The sequence below is a fragment of the Puma concolor genome, chromosome B4 (genome assembly GCF_028749965.1).
Source record: "Puma concolor isolate L17-30 chromosome B4, mPumCon1.1.hap2, whole genome shotgun sequence".
Lineage (NCBI taxonomy): Eukaryota > Metazoa > Chordata > Mammalia > Carnivora > Felidae > Puma > Puma concolor.
Window position 1 is genome coordinate 107,341,415 of NC_141673.1, and position 14,495 is coordinate 107,355,909.

General features: G+C 40.1%; 2 protein-coding genes across 26 annotated transcripts in view; one reads left to right on the forward strand and one right to left on the reverse strand.

Annotated features, from left to right (window-relative positions):
* Nucleotides 1-1,637, reverse strand: part of DCP1B (decapping mRNA 1B) — a 68,224-nt gene extending 66,587 nt beyond the window's left edge. The window contains exon 1 of the mRNA XM_025930655.2: nucleotides 1,366-1,637. Coding sequence (XP_025786440.1) covers nucleotides 1,366-1,515 — 150 coding nt within the window. The 5' untranslated portion in view covers nucleotides 1,516-1,637. The remainder of the gene's footprint in view (nucleotides 1-1,365) is intronic.
* The window catches only part of CACNA1C (calcium voltage-gated channel subunit alpha1 C), a 767,747-nt gene that overhangs the window by 46,018 nt on the left and 707,234 nt on the right, over nucleotides 1-14,495 (forward strand). The window lies entirely within an intron of this gene.

The window sequence follows — 14,495 nt, forward strand, 5'->3', positions numbered from 1 at the left end:
GGTGACAAATTCTCCTGAAAATTAGGAAGAAATAACCTCTCTCCTGACCAAGTGGCATACTTTCTATTACAGAGCAATGAATATTAAAGAGCTCTCCCATTTTCCTTTTTTGCATGATTACTAGGAGTACAGACCTAAATTCCTTGCTCCATTCCAGTAAATCTCCTCAGTTAAGAACTTCAGGCAAAGCTATTCTCTTCTCCCCCATTTTTGGGTCTCCTTTTTAATCTTTTTACTTTTGTTAATGATTTTCAGGTGAATTTTTATTACAGACTGCTCAAGATCCACACTAGAGATAAGGAGGCTATGTACATTTACAAATGCAAATGTTAAAAAATATGTGAATTTGTTCAATATGCATGTTTTCCTTGCTTGAATTTTGATGTCTTGGAGAATACATTTAAAAAAATCACCTGAAATCCATTAATCTAGGCCTTATTCTTTATACTGTTTTCTAACTTATTTAAAAATGATGGATGGCTATATAATGGATGGATTAATATTATTTGGGACAAAAATCAATATGAGGAAAAGAGAAAAATCACATCTCAATATTCAAGTGGGTGGGTTTACAGAATCACACGCAGTAATTCCTGCAACAGGACTCAAGTGTCTTGTGCTCCTACCCCATTCTAATTGTGAGGAAAATTAAATTTCATCCCACTGCTATTTACTGGGGTTTTGCTTTGAAAAGTGCACTAAATAATTCAGCTCCCAAACGGACTCAGATTTTAAACCCATTTTGGTCTTGGTAGGCTGTGGTGTAATGATTATCCCAAGAGCGTCAGCCTCCTTCGAAGTGTTAGACCCAGCCCCATTTTGTCCTTGATCTCCCGATGCTTGCTCTTTTCTTGGTGTATTCCCTGAGTTCACAACTTCTACCAAGGTTTCACTTCTCTTCGTCCCATCTAAGACAGATGTTCCAGAGCCAGAACTCGGTTTGTCCATCCGTCCTCTAACTCTGCCTCTCCTACGGCCACGTTTTACTGTAACAGAACCCTGCTTTACTTTCTCGTAGTACATCAGTCTTCCGGCCTCGAAGCATCAGGGCCCCCTCCTTCCTTCAGCTCTCAGGGTCCCGTCCCTGATCGGTCTGGTCTCCCCACGTGGGGTATCGTAGATATTTAAGTCTTTTCCCCAACTTCAGGTGGCTTCTCAGAGCGGCCTCCCTCTCCCCCAAAACCCTCGGCCCAGGAGTCCAACTGCCACAGCTTCGGCCTCAGGCCGCGATCCACCACCATCCACCTCCACCCACCTCCAGGGCGTCAGCGTCTGGTCCCCCTCACCGGGTTCTGGAGCCCCGAGTCTGACCACCCCGTCCCCACCCCATCCCTGCCTGCACGGCCCCGTCGCGTCCGCACGCACCCACTCGTTGGCCCGATGGCCGAAAGTGTACAGAGCCACCTGGCTGGCTACGTCCACGATGCGGTTGATATAGGGGTCGTGGCGCTGCAGGGCCGCCAGGCTGATGTCGCGCCCCTTTCCCACCAGGCCGCCCGCTGCCACGGCCGCCATCTTCCCTCCCTCCCCGACATCAACCCCGAGCTGTCGGAAGCCACTCTCAATAGATCGCAGAACGAGCGAGCCACCTCGCAACCGAAAACACGCGGCGACCGCAAGTCCAGGGAGGCCTTCCTTCTCCAGCCATGCCCCCACCTCCTGTGACGGACGCAAGACATTACTAATCGATGGCCGCACTCCCGCCGGCGACGATCGTTGCCACTGGCAACGGCAAGCCCAGGCTGGAGGTCTGAATCCTGTACCCCCTCCCCAAGAGCTGTTTTCTTCTTCTGTGAGCCTTGGAGCTGCACGCGCAATAGGGTGTATCTTTTGGATGTGTTCGACGTCTTGGCATGTATTTTCTTTGACGCTCAGTGATCAAATCTATAATAATAAGCTTCAAGCTTCAAGCATTAATAACTGAGGAGAAACAGAACTGTGATTTCTGTAGGCGCTAACACCTACAGCTTCTCAAAGTGTGGTTCTCAAACCCCCTGGTAGTTCCTGAGACCCTTTCAGTAATCGGCCAGGTCGGAGCCATTTTCATGGCAATGCTAATATATATTTGCCTCTTTCACTGTGCTGACATTTGCACCAATGGTGCAAAAACCATGGCGGTTAAAAGTGCGGGTGTCTTAGGAAGAATCAAGGCGGCGGTACCACACTGTAAAAGCCAGTGTCACTTAAGAGTGTTCTCAATAAAGCAGTAAAAACTATTGACTTTAGTCTAACTCTTTGGTTCACTTTTTAAATTCTGTGTGAAAAAATAAGAAAGAAGTATGTTCAAAGCACATGTGCTGAATATGAGAGTACTGTATATTTGTCTCCATGAAAACACTTCTGTGCTTGAGTTAAAAGCCGAATTAGTATATTTTTATTTTTATTTTCATAGAACACTATTTTTACTTGAAAGAAAGATGGGCAAACTATGGTTATTCAGACATATTTGATAGACATTTTTTCAAAAATAAATAACATGCATCTGTCACTTTCAGGAAAACAAGGACAATTATTGTTGCCAATGATAATTTTTGAGCTTTCAAGCAAGAAATAGAAGTTTAGAAAACATATATCTACTACCACAAGTTGGACAGCTTCTCAGTACTTGAGGTCTTTTCTGATGAGATCAGTAGGCATTTACAAAGTCTGTGATAAGGATTTGGTCTTTAAACCTTGAGAGAAGATGAACGTTCGTCAGTTTGATTGTGTATAACTGGATGTACCTTTTTGTTAAAATCTTTTAGTAAATGTTTAACATTTCTTTTATAAAGGAATTTGCCTTTGTATCTTGAGGCCAGTGGGCAAAGTCTACCTTTCCCAATATTTCAGGGAACACAGATACACCCTAGTTGTCTCCCTAGCAGTTGGTCCAATACCTTCTGAACAGAAACTTAGTAAATGCTCACTCTATTGAACTAAACCATGAGATGCTTAAATTTACTTATTAAATGTCTTTTTTTTTTTTCTTTTAAGAGCTCTTGACTTATAGAATACTGGAATCTGAGTTGGGATAAAAGAACCAAATATATCAAGTCCTGATCTTTCAGAGTTTACATTCTGAGGAAGATTGAAAAAATTGAATCTTTAAAAAAAAAAAAAAACTTTACATAGTGTAAGAAAAAAAGAAAAAGAAAAGGGGAAAAGCCTTGAGGATTAGAAATAACACTCAGAAAAAAAAAAATAATGTCGCAATGACTTCAGCATTGCCATATCGTTCATCTCCTGGCCCACAGAACTTTGTTCTGTTTTTTAAGATTGCTTTTCTCAGGGCACCTGGGTAGCTCAGTTGGTTCAGTGTCTGACTTATACTCAGGTCATGATCTCACATTTATGAGTTTGAGCCCCATATCAAGCTCTCTGCTGTCATCATGGAGCCCACTTCAGATCCTTTATCCCTGTCTCTCTCTGCCCCTCCCCCGCTCATCCTCTCTCAAAACTGAATAAACATTTAAATAAATAAAATTATTTTTCTCCAAACTCTTTAAGCTCTAGCCTTCTAGGATAAAGACAGGCTTCTACCTAATTTCTATTTGAATAACCTGTGTAAAACAGGTCATTACTTATCCAAATATACTAAATTGCAGGCTCTATGTTAGTAAAAAGACCATTTACAATAGGCGAATTCTTTTTTAATCCCTATCACTTCAACTTCCATTGGCTTCCACACTGCTGGCATACTTCCACTGTGTTTCCAGAAGCCTCATTATGATACCTTGAACATCTATTGGTAACTTTGGGGTTTCATGATTATTTTATAACTGTCATTATGAGATAAAACATATGCTAACACTTGGTATTTAAATTTGTACACCACAATTTAAAACAAGTTTGTAGTATGATAAATAATGTCCAGGTCTGTGATTTTTATACCATTGCAATGACTAAGATAGAATTCACTACCTAATCCATAAAGGTAATTTCAGGAAGGAACAGAATATGTTTAACTTGTTTGAAAATAGGGATATAACTGAAAAATGTTTGGTTTTGTAGCTATGTATGAATACTTGTAAACAAATATAAATTGACTTTTTAGGGCATAATAATCTAGAGACAGAAATACACAGTCTACTTTATTAGTACTCTTTTCTTTATTGTGTAAATAACCTCTAAGTTTTGCATTTGTCCTAGTGTAGAATGTGTTGGAATGGAGGGGAAAGAGGAGTTTCCAGGATACCCCCTAAGAGTTTGTGATTCTAAAATGATTTAAACAAATTCTAATGTTCTGCTTGTGCTGCCTGTACAAACCATCCTTTTTGCTAGGAATTTTGTACTAAATGATGATAGAAGTAAAGAATTAATGAATGCCCTCTTTCTCCTAGTGGAGGGAATGGTTTGAAGCTGTGTTATCAATTGTTTTCAGCGCAAGTTTCCTTTCTTTTTCAGGCAGCAGTACATAGTGGAATAGGCACCCTTTGGAAAGGGAAATTACTTTAACCTCTTTTTATCAGTCACCTTCAGCAAGTGACCTCACCTGTAACTTCGGGATCCTAAATAATATCCACCCTACCAATTTTATAGAGTAAATGAGATCAAGTTAGAAAGAGTACTTGAAAAAGATTTGCAATCTATAAAATGTTCTGCAAATGAAAAAAGCTATTATGATTATGATTATTATAACTGTACTATCATTAGTATTATTTTCTTCATTGCTATTACTATTTATAATAGAAGCCCAGAAGGATCCTTCTTGTCCAATTACCTAGTCAATGCTCAGTTCATCTCAACAAAGTTTTGTGTGACAAGGAGCTCATTAATTCCACAGACAGTTCAGTCCTAGGATTTTTACAAGATGGAGAATCTGAGCTAAAACATACTTATCAGAAACTTCACAAAAAGAGGAAGAAATAATACAGGAGATATAGGTATGTGTTCCATGAGATTGCAAAGCAGTTAAGATGTGAAACAGCCATCAGAAGGCCTTGGAACAGAAGAGAAGGGGCAGATGTGGGGAAGGAAGGGACTTGGGTGAACCTTTGCTTGAGCCTGTAAAAAAGATCAGAATTTCTCCATTCTGGGCCCAGCCACTGACAGGATTAAGCCTCTGTTAACCTGACCTGGAGTGGACATGGGGTAATTGGAGCTCTTTGGTGTGGGGAGACCACGCATGCACATTCTCTTCTAATCTCACTTTGTCTTGAGTCTCTCTGCCAGTCCTACTAAACCTATTCATTTTGTCTCATTGTCAGGGGTCAGGCTTAGTGGGCTTAGAGAACCTCTATAATAACAACATATTTTCAGCTACTTCTCAATGCCCAGAACATACGAAAACATGAGGGAGTGCCTTGAATTCCACACAAAGAGATTATAGGCTTAAAATGCAAAAACCACTGTGGTAACTTATGTCCATGAGTCTCAACACCTGATTGCTAAGAAGGCTTCAGGAAAGGGTGAGTTGAGAGGGCAAAAGACAAATCTCCCTGTTTTGAGAGTGCACGGGGGAAGGGACCATAGAAGTTGCATAGACCCTCTGCTGTGTCTCTGCAAACACAGGCTGCTCTGTGTCACGTGATTCAGGAAGTTGTTATTGAATGTGGCCAATTTCATATAAAGCAGTTTGTACTGGGACAGAGTGGGGATGTGGGGGATTCCTAGTGGACTGTCCATTAGGACAAGGATAGTAAACTGAGTTACCTCTCAAATTACCTAGGTGTGTGTGGTGCTAGCTGGTTCACCATAGTGGTACCAATCCCATACAGGAATGGCTTTAGGATTATTTGACTTGGGTGGAGTCCACAGTTCTAGGCAAGTCACTTAACTTCTCCGTGGAATATGGTGATTGAATTAGAAGAATTCTTCCCCCTCTAGATAGCGTGACTGTCTGTTGAACCACCTCCATTCAACAAACCTGTAGATGATCCCAGAAACGATAATGAACAATCTGTTTAGTGCACAGTGAAATTAGGTCAAGATAGCAGCCCATTAAGGACTTAGTAATGTTACATCAAAACTGAGGGCTGAATGTTTTAATCAAGAAAGAGAAAGGTATCTTCATTCATTGTGCTCTCTTGTTCTCAGATGGAAGCAGTCATTGTTCAGAGGAATGAATGTTTATCCTTGCCACCCGTTAGGTCGCCTGCTGCCAGGAGTGATCACCTCTCTCTGCAGATTTTTAATCCAGGTGAAATACATATTTAAAGTTACCTTGATGATTTACATGGCAGCCTATAGGAAGCAGTCAGAAAAAGTGTCAGGGACTCCTGGCTGGAATACATTCAAAGAGTTTTCTAATTACTTATTATTGATGCAACCCTACCATGTCAGCTCTTCACTTTGTGATTGATTTTTTTCTTTTTAAACTAATGTATGAATCCCCAAAGGAAAAATGAACAGCAAAATATTGTGCTGAACTAAACTTACGTCCAAGGAAAGAGGCTTTGGAAAAACAATTGGCTTGGTCAGAAGCTAGGACCCTAAAAAATGGGCTAGAGGCCTGAGGGGGAGGTACAGAATCTGCTGATAAAATGCTGATATTTCAAAACATTTCCCAGCCTGGACCCTTAAGCCTATCGTATGTAGTCTCTATTGAGTTGACAAACTACAGCCCACAGGCCAAATCTGGCCCTCTGTTTCCTAAATAAAGTTTTATTTGGGGCACAGTCATGTTCAATGTATTGTCTGTGGTTGTTCTCACCCTGGAACAAAGGAATTGAGCAGCTGCAACAAAAACCAGATGACCTGCAAAGCCTAAAATATTTACTATTGTTTCCTTTGCAGAAAAAGTTTCCTGACTCTTGGTATATTTGGTTTTTTGAAATGATTTTTTTTTTAAGTTTATTTATTTTGGGGCAGAGAGAGAACCCCAAGCACGTTCTGTGCTGATAGCATGGAGCCCAATGTGGGACTCAAACCCACCAACTATGAAATCATGACCAGGGCTGAAACCCAGAGACAGATGCTTAACTGTCTGAGCCATCCAAGCACCCTTCCCAATAAGTAACTTACATCAGTAGGCACCCAGTTTGTGCACATTGTAAGCACATAATAAATTAGAAAGGGCGACAAAGTTTGAAGCCTAGTTTTTATTCTCAAAGAACTTAAAATCTAGTCGAGGAGATGAAGATAAGCATACATGGAAAAATGGTGAACAATAAAACATAATATATAATCAAGGGTTAAATTTAATGTGTGGACAAGCACCAGACTTTAGAGAAAGGGAAGGAGGGTGTGTGAGTCCTCTAGTAGTTGGAGCAAGCAGTATTTAATATAATAAAGTTCCAGGATACCATAAGAGCTTGAATGCTCCCTTGAGGTCCACTGTAATTGGGTTTGACCTGTATTTCTACTCTAGTGTCATTTAAATCACTGATATTTTTGGCCCTGTGCTTAGGGGATACCTTAATGACCAGAAGTATTTCTGAGCAACTTTAACTGATTGATTTTTCTGGGATTTGGGATTCCTTCAATATCCCTAAACTGCAGAGAATTTAATTCAGTCATAGTGGCATAATGTCTTTCTTTTTGGAAAAAATATAGTGTAATGATTAAGAACATGAGCTTTAGAGTCAAAGAGACCAGGTCTAAATCTTGGCCTCATCTTCTCCTAGCAATATAACCTTGGGGGTTCTGTTAAACTCTGGACCTCAGTTTCTTCATCTACAAATTAAGAACAATAATAATGCCTACCTCTTCAGGCTGTCATGAGAACTAAATCATATAATGCATGCGAAGTGCTTAGAATATAAAGCGCTTGGTACAAAGATGGGGCTTGATCAATGTTTAGTCATTGGCCATTACTTTCTTAAAATTTTTTTGACATTTATTTACTTTTTGAGAGACAGAGAAAGCATGAGTTGGGGAGGGGTAGAGAGAAAAGGAGACACAGAATCCAAAGCAGACTCCAGGCTCCGAGCTGTCAGCACAGAGCCTGACGCGGGTCTCGAACTCACAAACCGTGAGATCATGACCCAAACCGAAGTCGGACATTCAACTGACTGAGCCACCCAAGTGACCCTTCTCCCCCTTTTTAGTTTGTTGATGGTTGTGATTCTTAATTTTTAACATTATCGCCATTGCCAGTCTCCTAATTTATTTCTATAATGTCCTTGGGAACTTGGGGACAGGGAGCACTATATAAAAAATGCAAATACAGATCTACATTTTGATGTACTGGCAGGAACCTGGAGCTCTTTCAGGCTCTATATTGACTGTCTTTGGAGGAGAGGTAAGTTGACAGTTGTACTAGCCTTGTGGATTGAGGATCAGCATCTATAGGTTTTCACCTATTTCTGTGATGATAGGAGAAATCATGTAGAAACAAGACCAGTTTTTCTTGTCTGTAATGGGGGGTAATAACGCTTATTTTTGTAACTGTTCTGAGTATTCCTGAAAGAGCTCTTTGAAACACTTTAAGTATTTTGATGTAGTCATAAAATACAAGGCTTTAAAATCAGGATTTGAGTGTCCAAAGAAGGCTCTCCTTCCTCTGTGGATAAAGCCCAATGATAGCATTGCTTTTTGTTTCCCTTGAGGTAATTTGAAGATTAAAGGACAGGGTATTTTCTACATTTCCTGTTGGTAATAAACGGCCTTCTGCAGGGCTTTGACCTTCACTGCTGTTTTGGAGACTCCTAGGAGCAGTGGCCATGACTCTAGCCAGCCTCGCTCATGTTATTACAGGGTTGTTCCTCTGAGGGCCTTTAATGTTAATACATTTTCAAAGAACAGCAAACACTGAATCCATTGTTTGGTTTTAGTTGCTTTTGTTAAGAATTATATGGGCTTTATAGAAAATGAGAAAATGTCAGGAAAACAAGCATGTTTATTTAACCCAAATAAACCATGATTAGTCTAAACAGGGAGAATTATTGTAATAAGTAGGGCAGCCTGTCTCTCTCCTTCCCTGTGAAGTAGATAGGAAGTATTGCTGTATTCATTTGTCAGATATCCTTTACATTTAATCATTTATTCACTCAGTGAACATTTGGTAAGCTCTTATGATGGAACTGGCACAGGACTGGGAGCTGAGAATACTACAGTGAGCAAGACAGGCATGCCATGCCCTCCTAGAGTTTAGTCTAATTGGGAAGATGGACACATAAACAGCTAATGACAATCAAGTGGTCGGTGCTATGTAAAAGGTTTGGGATGCCATGAGAGCACATGCTGGAGGCTCAAGAAAGGCTTCAGTTTCTTTAAATGAATTGCCAAGTATAACAAAATGAAGGTGTTGTATATCTTCTCTTTAGGCTCAGACCAGGGTGGAATGGCCCTAAGATTGAGAGACTGGGCCCTGGTCATTCTTACACCATGAGTTTTCTTGGGTGGTTTGAGCTTTTTGGTCTTAGAGAAGCCCTAGAGACTTGTCTGAGTGGGGCCGTAGACATCATCCTAAAGCCACCTTGATACCCTTTGGTCTTGGAGGACAGCCGACTAACTAAGACCCTCCCAAGGGCAATCCTTTCCTCCTTAGGGACTACCAAGTCTTAGTCCAGGTATTCATCTGTATGAATAGTATGTACTCGAACTACCGATAGTTTTCACCTGATCAGCCCTCCCTTATTCTCCTCGGGGTCTCCCTTCCCAAGGGGGCAGACTGGATTCTCTACTTCTTCACACTTGTCACCCTGAGGCAGGGCAGAGCAGACCTTGTCAGCTATGAAAGGGCTAGTTTACTAATCAGTAGACTCTTCTGTACTCTGTCCCTTTCCCCAGTGCTAAGTGATCATCTTTAAGTAGGGCTAGCAAGGCATACTCATTGGGTTACATTTATTCCTTCTTATTCTTCCTAAGGAGCTATACAACTTTTGTTCCTTCACTGCATTTCATGAAGTAAGCTATAGTGTTGGCTTGTCATAGCCCCAATTTCCCTTCAAGGGGGCTAAAAACTCCAAGAGAAGGCTGACTAGGAGTCCACATATGGAGATATCAGGAGCCCCCTCTTTGCTCATACCTGAGGTTAGGGATAGATGAGGGACAGGGATAATTCCTAGGCATTCAAACTTGAATTGTCACCAAGATAAGTAGTTTTAGCCTCTTCTTTGTGTAGAAGAAAGCTAAGCTAGAGGAATGGCTTTTGTGAAGTTACATCAGTTTAATTTTTTTTTTTAACATTTATTCATTTCTGAGAGACAGAGAGGGAGGAAGACACAGAATTCAAAGCAGGCTCCAGGCTCTGACCTATCAGCACAGAGCCCAATGGAGGGCTGGAACTCATGGACTGCAGGATCATGACCTGAGCTGAAGTTGGATGCTTAACTGACTGAGCCACCCAGATGCCCCAAGGTTACATCACTTTAGAGAGAGCCTAGAGAAGAAGTTCTCAAGCCTTGGTGGACCAGACTAGTTCATCAAACTCTCAGATTGGGCCTTGGTAAATCTCCCTAAAGTGAGTCTAACTGCAGCCAGGTTGGAAAGTCCCTGGACAGCATGGTTGGCAGCCTGTATGCCAAAGACAAGCTTCCTAGGTTTGAATGTGGCTCAGCTATGTCAACCTTAGTTTTCTTTCTATAAAATGAAGTTTCTAATGAATCCTACTTTGTAGCATTGTTGTTGAGAATTAAATGAGAAAGTACAAGTAAAGCACCTGAAAAGTATCAAGTACCTTTAAATAAAATGGCAATTTGGGGCGCCTGGGTGGCGCAGTCGGTTAAGCGTCCAACTTCAGCCAGGTCACGATCTCGCGGTCCGTGAGTTCGAGCCCCGTGTCGGGCTCTGGGCTGATGGCTCAGAACCTGGAGCCTGTTTCCGATTCTGTGTCTCCCTCTCTCTCTGCCCCTCGCCCGTTCATGCTCTGTCTCTCTCTGTCCCAAAAATAAAAATAAAAATAAAAGAAATTTAAATAAAATGGCAATGATAGAACAGGATTAGACTGTGGGTCTACTGATTTCCAGACAATGCTCTTTCCACCTTTATTAAGGCCTATGGGATCAATTCAGTGGCAATTGGGCTGCTTCATCCTTTAAAATGATTCACTGTATTAAAAAATGACGTGAAGGGGCACCTGGGTGGCTCAGTTAAGCATCCGACTTGGGCTCAGGTCATGATCTTGCAGCTTGTGAGTTCAAGCCCCCCGTTGGGATCTGTGCTGACAGGTTCTTTGGAGCCTGCTTCAGATTCTGTGTCTCCCTCGCTTTCTGCCCCTCCCCCACTCATTCTCTCTCTCTCTCTCTCTCTCTCTCTCTCTCTCTCTCTCTTTCTCTCTCAAAAATAAATAAACATTAAAAAATTAAAAAATAAAATATAAATAAAAAATGACATGAATGGCCTGGTTTCTTAAATAGGGAAGAGTATTCCTTATTTTAAGCTTCTTTTTTTTAATGTTTGTCTATTTATTTATTTATTTATTTATTTATTTATTTATTTTCTTAACATGAGTAATATTTTTATTAGAAAAAAACTGTTTCCCAAAACATACAGTTAATGCAATAAATGGCATTGTTTTGTATTTTTTTGCAAATCTCTTTAATATCTGGTTTAACAAAAGAAAGCTACATTGTCACATGGGCTCTGCATTCAGTTTGTTGTGATACATCAGTTTGGTTAAAGGACATGAAAAGAATCAAAATATTGCCTACAATCTTTTTGATATTTTAACAAAAACTGACAAGGGATAGTTCCTTAAAGTTAGTTGCAAAATGGAATCTGAAACCATATTAATGAACTTCTCATAATCTGTTACATTATAATTCAATGCCTTGCACTTTGCAAGAATCTTTTACCTATGAATGATTTTGTAATATCATGTACTGATTACCTAAATCAATATTGGTTAACTGTTTTTATGCTGGTCTCTCAAATACTGATATAGTTCATGACACGATATCAAAAAGTTTCATTCGCTAATATCATCATTAATCTCATGAGAAAAATCTTTAAGTTATTAGGATGCTATTAAGGTCATAGTGACATATACAAATTTTTCAAAATCCTAGCTTTCACTTAAAAGCTTAAATTTCGTGGATAGCAACAAATGCCATCAGCCATTTGCCTTACAGTGACATACTCATTTCTTTTTTTTATGTTTTTTTTAAATTGAATTGTTAATTTTTCAGAGTAGTTTTAGGACCACAATAAAATAAAGGGGAAGGTACAAAGATTTTCCATATACTCCCTCCCCACGCACACACACATGCACACACACACACACACACACACACAGCCTCCCATTGTCAACATCCCCCATCAGAGTGGTACCCAAAGTTCATAGTCTACACAGTGGTTCGCTTTTGGTGTTGTACATTCTGTAAGTTTGGAAAAAAGTATAATGGCAGTCATCCTCATTATGGTATCATACAGGGTACTTTAACTGTCCTTAAAAAGCTTCTATGTGTGGCCTATTTATTCTTTCCCTACTGACCCCTTGGAACCACTGATTTAATAGTTTTTGAGGAATTTTGAATCTACTATGTTCATGAGAGATATTGATCTGTACTTTTCTTATACTGTCTTTGTCTGGTTTTGGTATTTTGGTAATGCTGGCCTCATTGAATGAGTTAGGAAATATTTCCTCTGCTCCCACTCTCTGAAAGAAAGTGTAGAGAATTGATTTAATTTCTTCCTTAAATGTTTGGTAGATTTTGCCAGGGACACATCTGGACCTGGTGCTTTCTGTTTTGGGAGGTTATTAATTACTGATTTTATTTCTTTAATAGATATTCAAATTGCTTACTTCTTGTATAAGTTTTGGGATATTGTGTCTTTGAAGGAATTGGTTCATTTCAACTAGGTTACTAAATTTATGGTCATAGCATTGCTTATAATTTATTATCTTGTTAATGTACTTGGGATATATAGTGAGGTTCTCTCTTTCATTTCTTTTTTTTTAATATATGAAATTTATTGTCAAATTGGTTTCCATACAACACCCAGTGCTCATCCAAAAGATGCCCTCTTCAATGCCCATCACCTCCCCTCCCCTCCCTCCCACCCTCCATTAACCCTCAGTTCTCAGTTTTTAAGAGTCTCTTATGCTTTGGCTCTCTCCCACTCTAACCTCTTTTTTTTTTCTTCCTTCCCCTCCTCCATGGGTTTCTGTTAAGGTTCTCAGGATCCACATAAGAGTGAAAACATATGGTATCTGTCTTTCTCTGTATGGCTTATTTCACTTAGCATCACACTCTCCAGTTCCATCCACGTTGCTACAAAGGGCCATATTCTTTCTCATTTCCATGTAGTACTCCATTGTGTATATAAACCACAATTTCTTTATCCATTCATCAGTTGATGGACATTTAGGCTTTTTCCACAATTTGGCTATTGTTGAGAGTGCTGCTATAAACATTGGGGTACAAGTGCCCCTATGCATCAGTACTCCTGTATCCCTTGGGTAAATTCCTAGCAGAGCTACTGCTGGGTCATAGGGTAGGTCTATTTTTAATTTTTTGAGGAACCTCCACACTGTTTTCCAGAGTGGCTGTACCAGTTTACATTCCCACCAACAGTGCAAGAGGGTTCCCGTTTCTCCACATCCTCTCCAGCATCTATAGTCTCCTGATTTGTTCATTTTGGCCACTCTGACTGGTGTGAGGTGATATCTGAGTGTGGTTTTGATTTGTATTTCCCTGATGAGGAGCGACGTTGAGCATCTTTTCACGTGCCTCTTGGCCATCTGGATGTCTTCTTTAGAGAAGTGTCTATTCATGTTTTCTGCCCATTTCTTCACTGGATTATTTGTTTTTTTGGGTGTGGAGTTTGGTGAGCTCTTTATAGATTTTGGATACTAGCCTTTTGTCCGATATGTCATTTGCAAATATCTTTTCCCATTCCGTTGGTTGCCTTTTAGTTTTGTTGATTGTTTCCTTTGCTGTGCAGAAGCTTTTTATCTTCATGAGGTTGTCTATTTATTTTTGAGAGAGAGAGAGAGAGAGAGCAAGTGAGGAGGGGAGGGGCAGAGAGAGAGGGAAAAAGAATCCCAAACAGGCTCCAGCTTGGAACGAACTTGATCCCATGAACCGTGAGATCATGACCTGAGCTGAAATCAAGAGCTGGATGCTTAACCAACTGAGCCACCCAAGCACCCCTTATTTTAAGCTTTTTACATTTCATTCTGTTTAGTGTCTCTTGCTTGATATAATTTATTGATTTATTTGTTCATTCATTTGTTCTTTGATTTGACAAACATTTGTTGTGTTCTTATTTGGTTGCCGAATACTATCTAAATATTGTCAATATGACAAAAAATTAAAAACAGATCCTGCTTTCCAGCAGTTTAGAGTTTGATGGAGGAGATACACTAAAGCAAATTACTGTACACTGTATTTACTATGTCAATAGATTTATAAAAATAAATAAGTAAAAGTTCTTTTTTTTTAAGTTTACTTATTTATTTTGAGAGAGAATACATTCAAGTGTGCACATGGGGGAGGAGCAGAGGGAGAGGGAGAGAGAGAATCCCAAGCAGGCTCCACACCCAGCACAGAGTTGTAGATGAGGCTTGATCTCATGACTGTGAGATCATGATCTGAGCTGAAATCAAGAGTCAGATGCTTCACCGACTGAGCCACCCAGGCACCCCAACTAAGTAAAAGTTCTAAGAACAGTTTCTAGTCCTCCAGGCA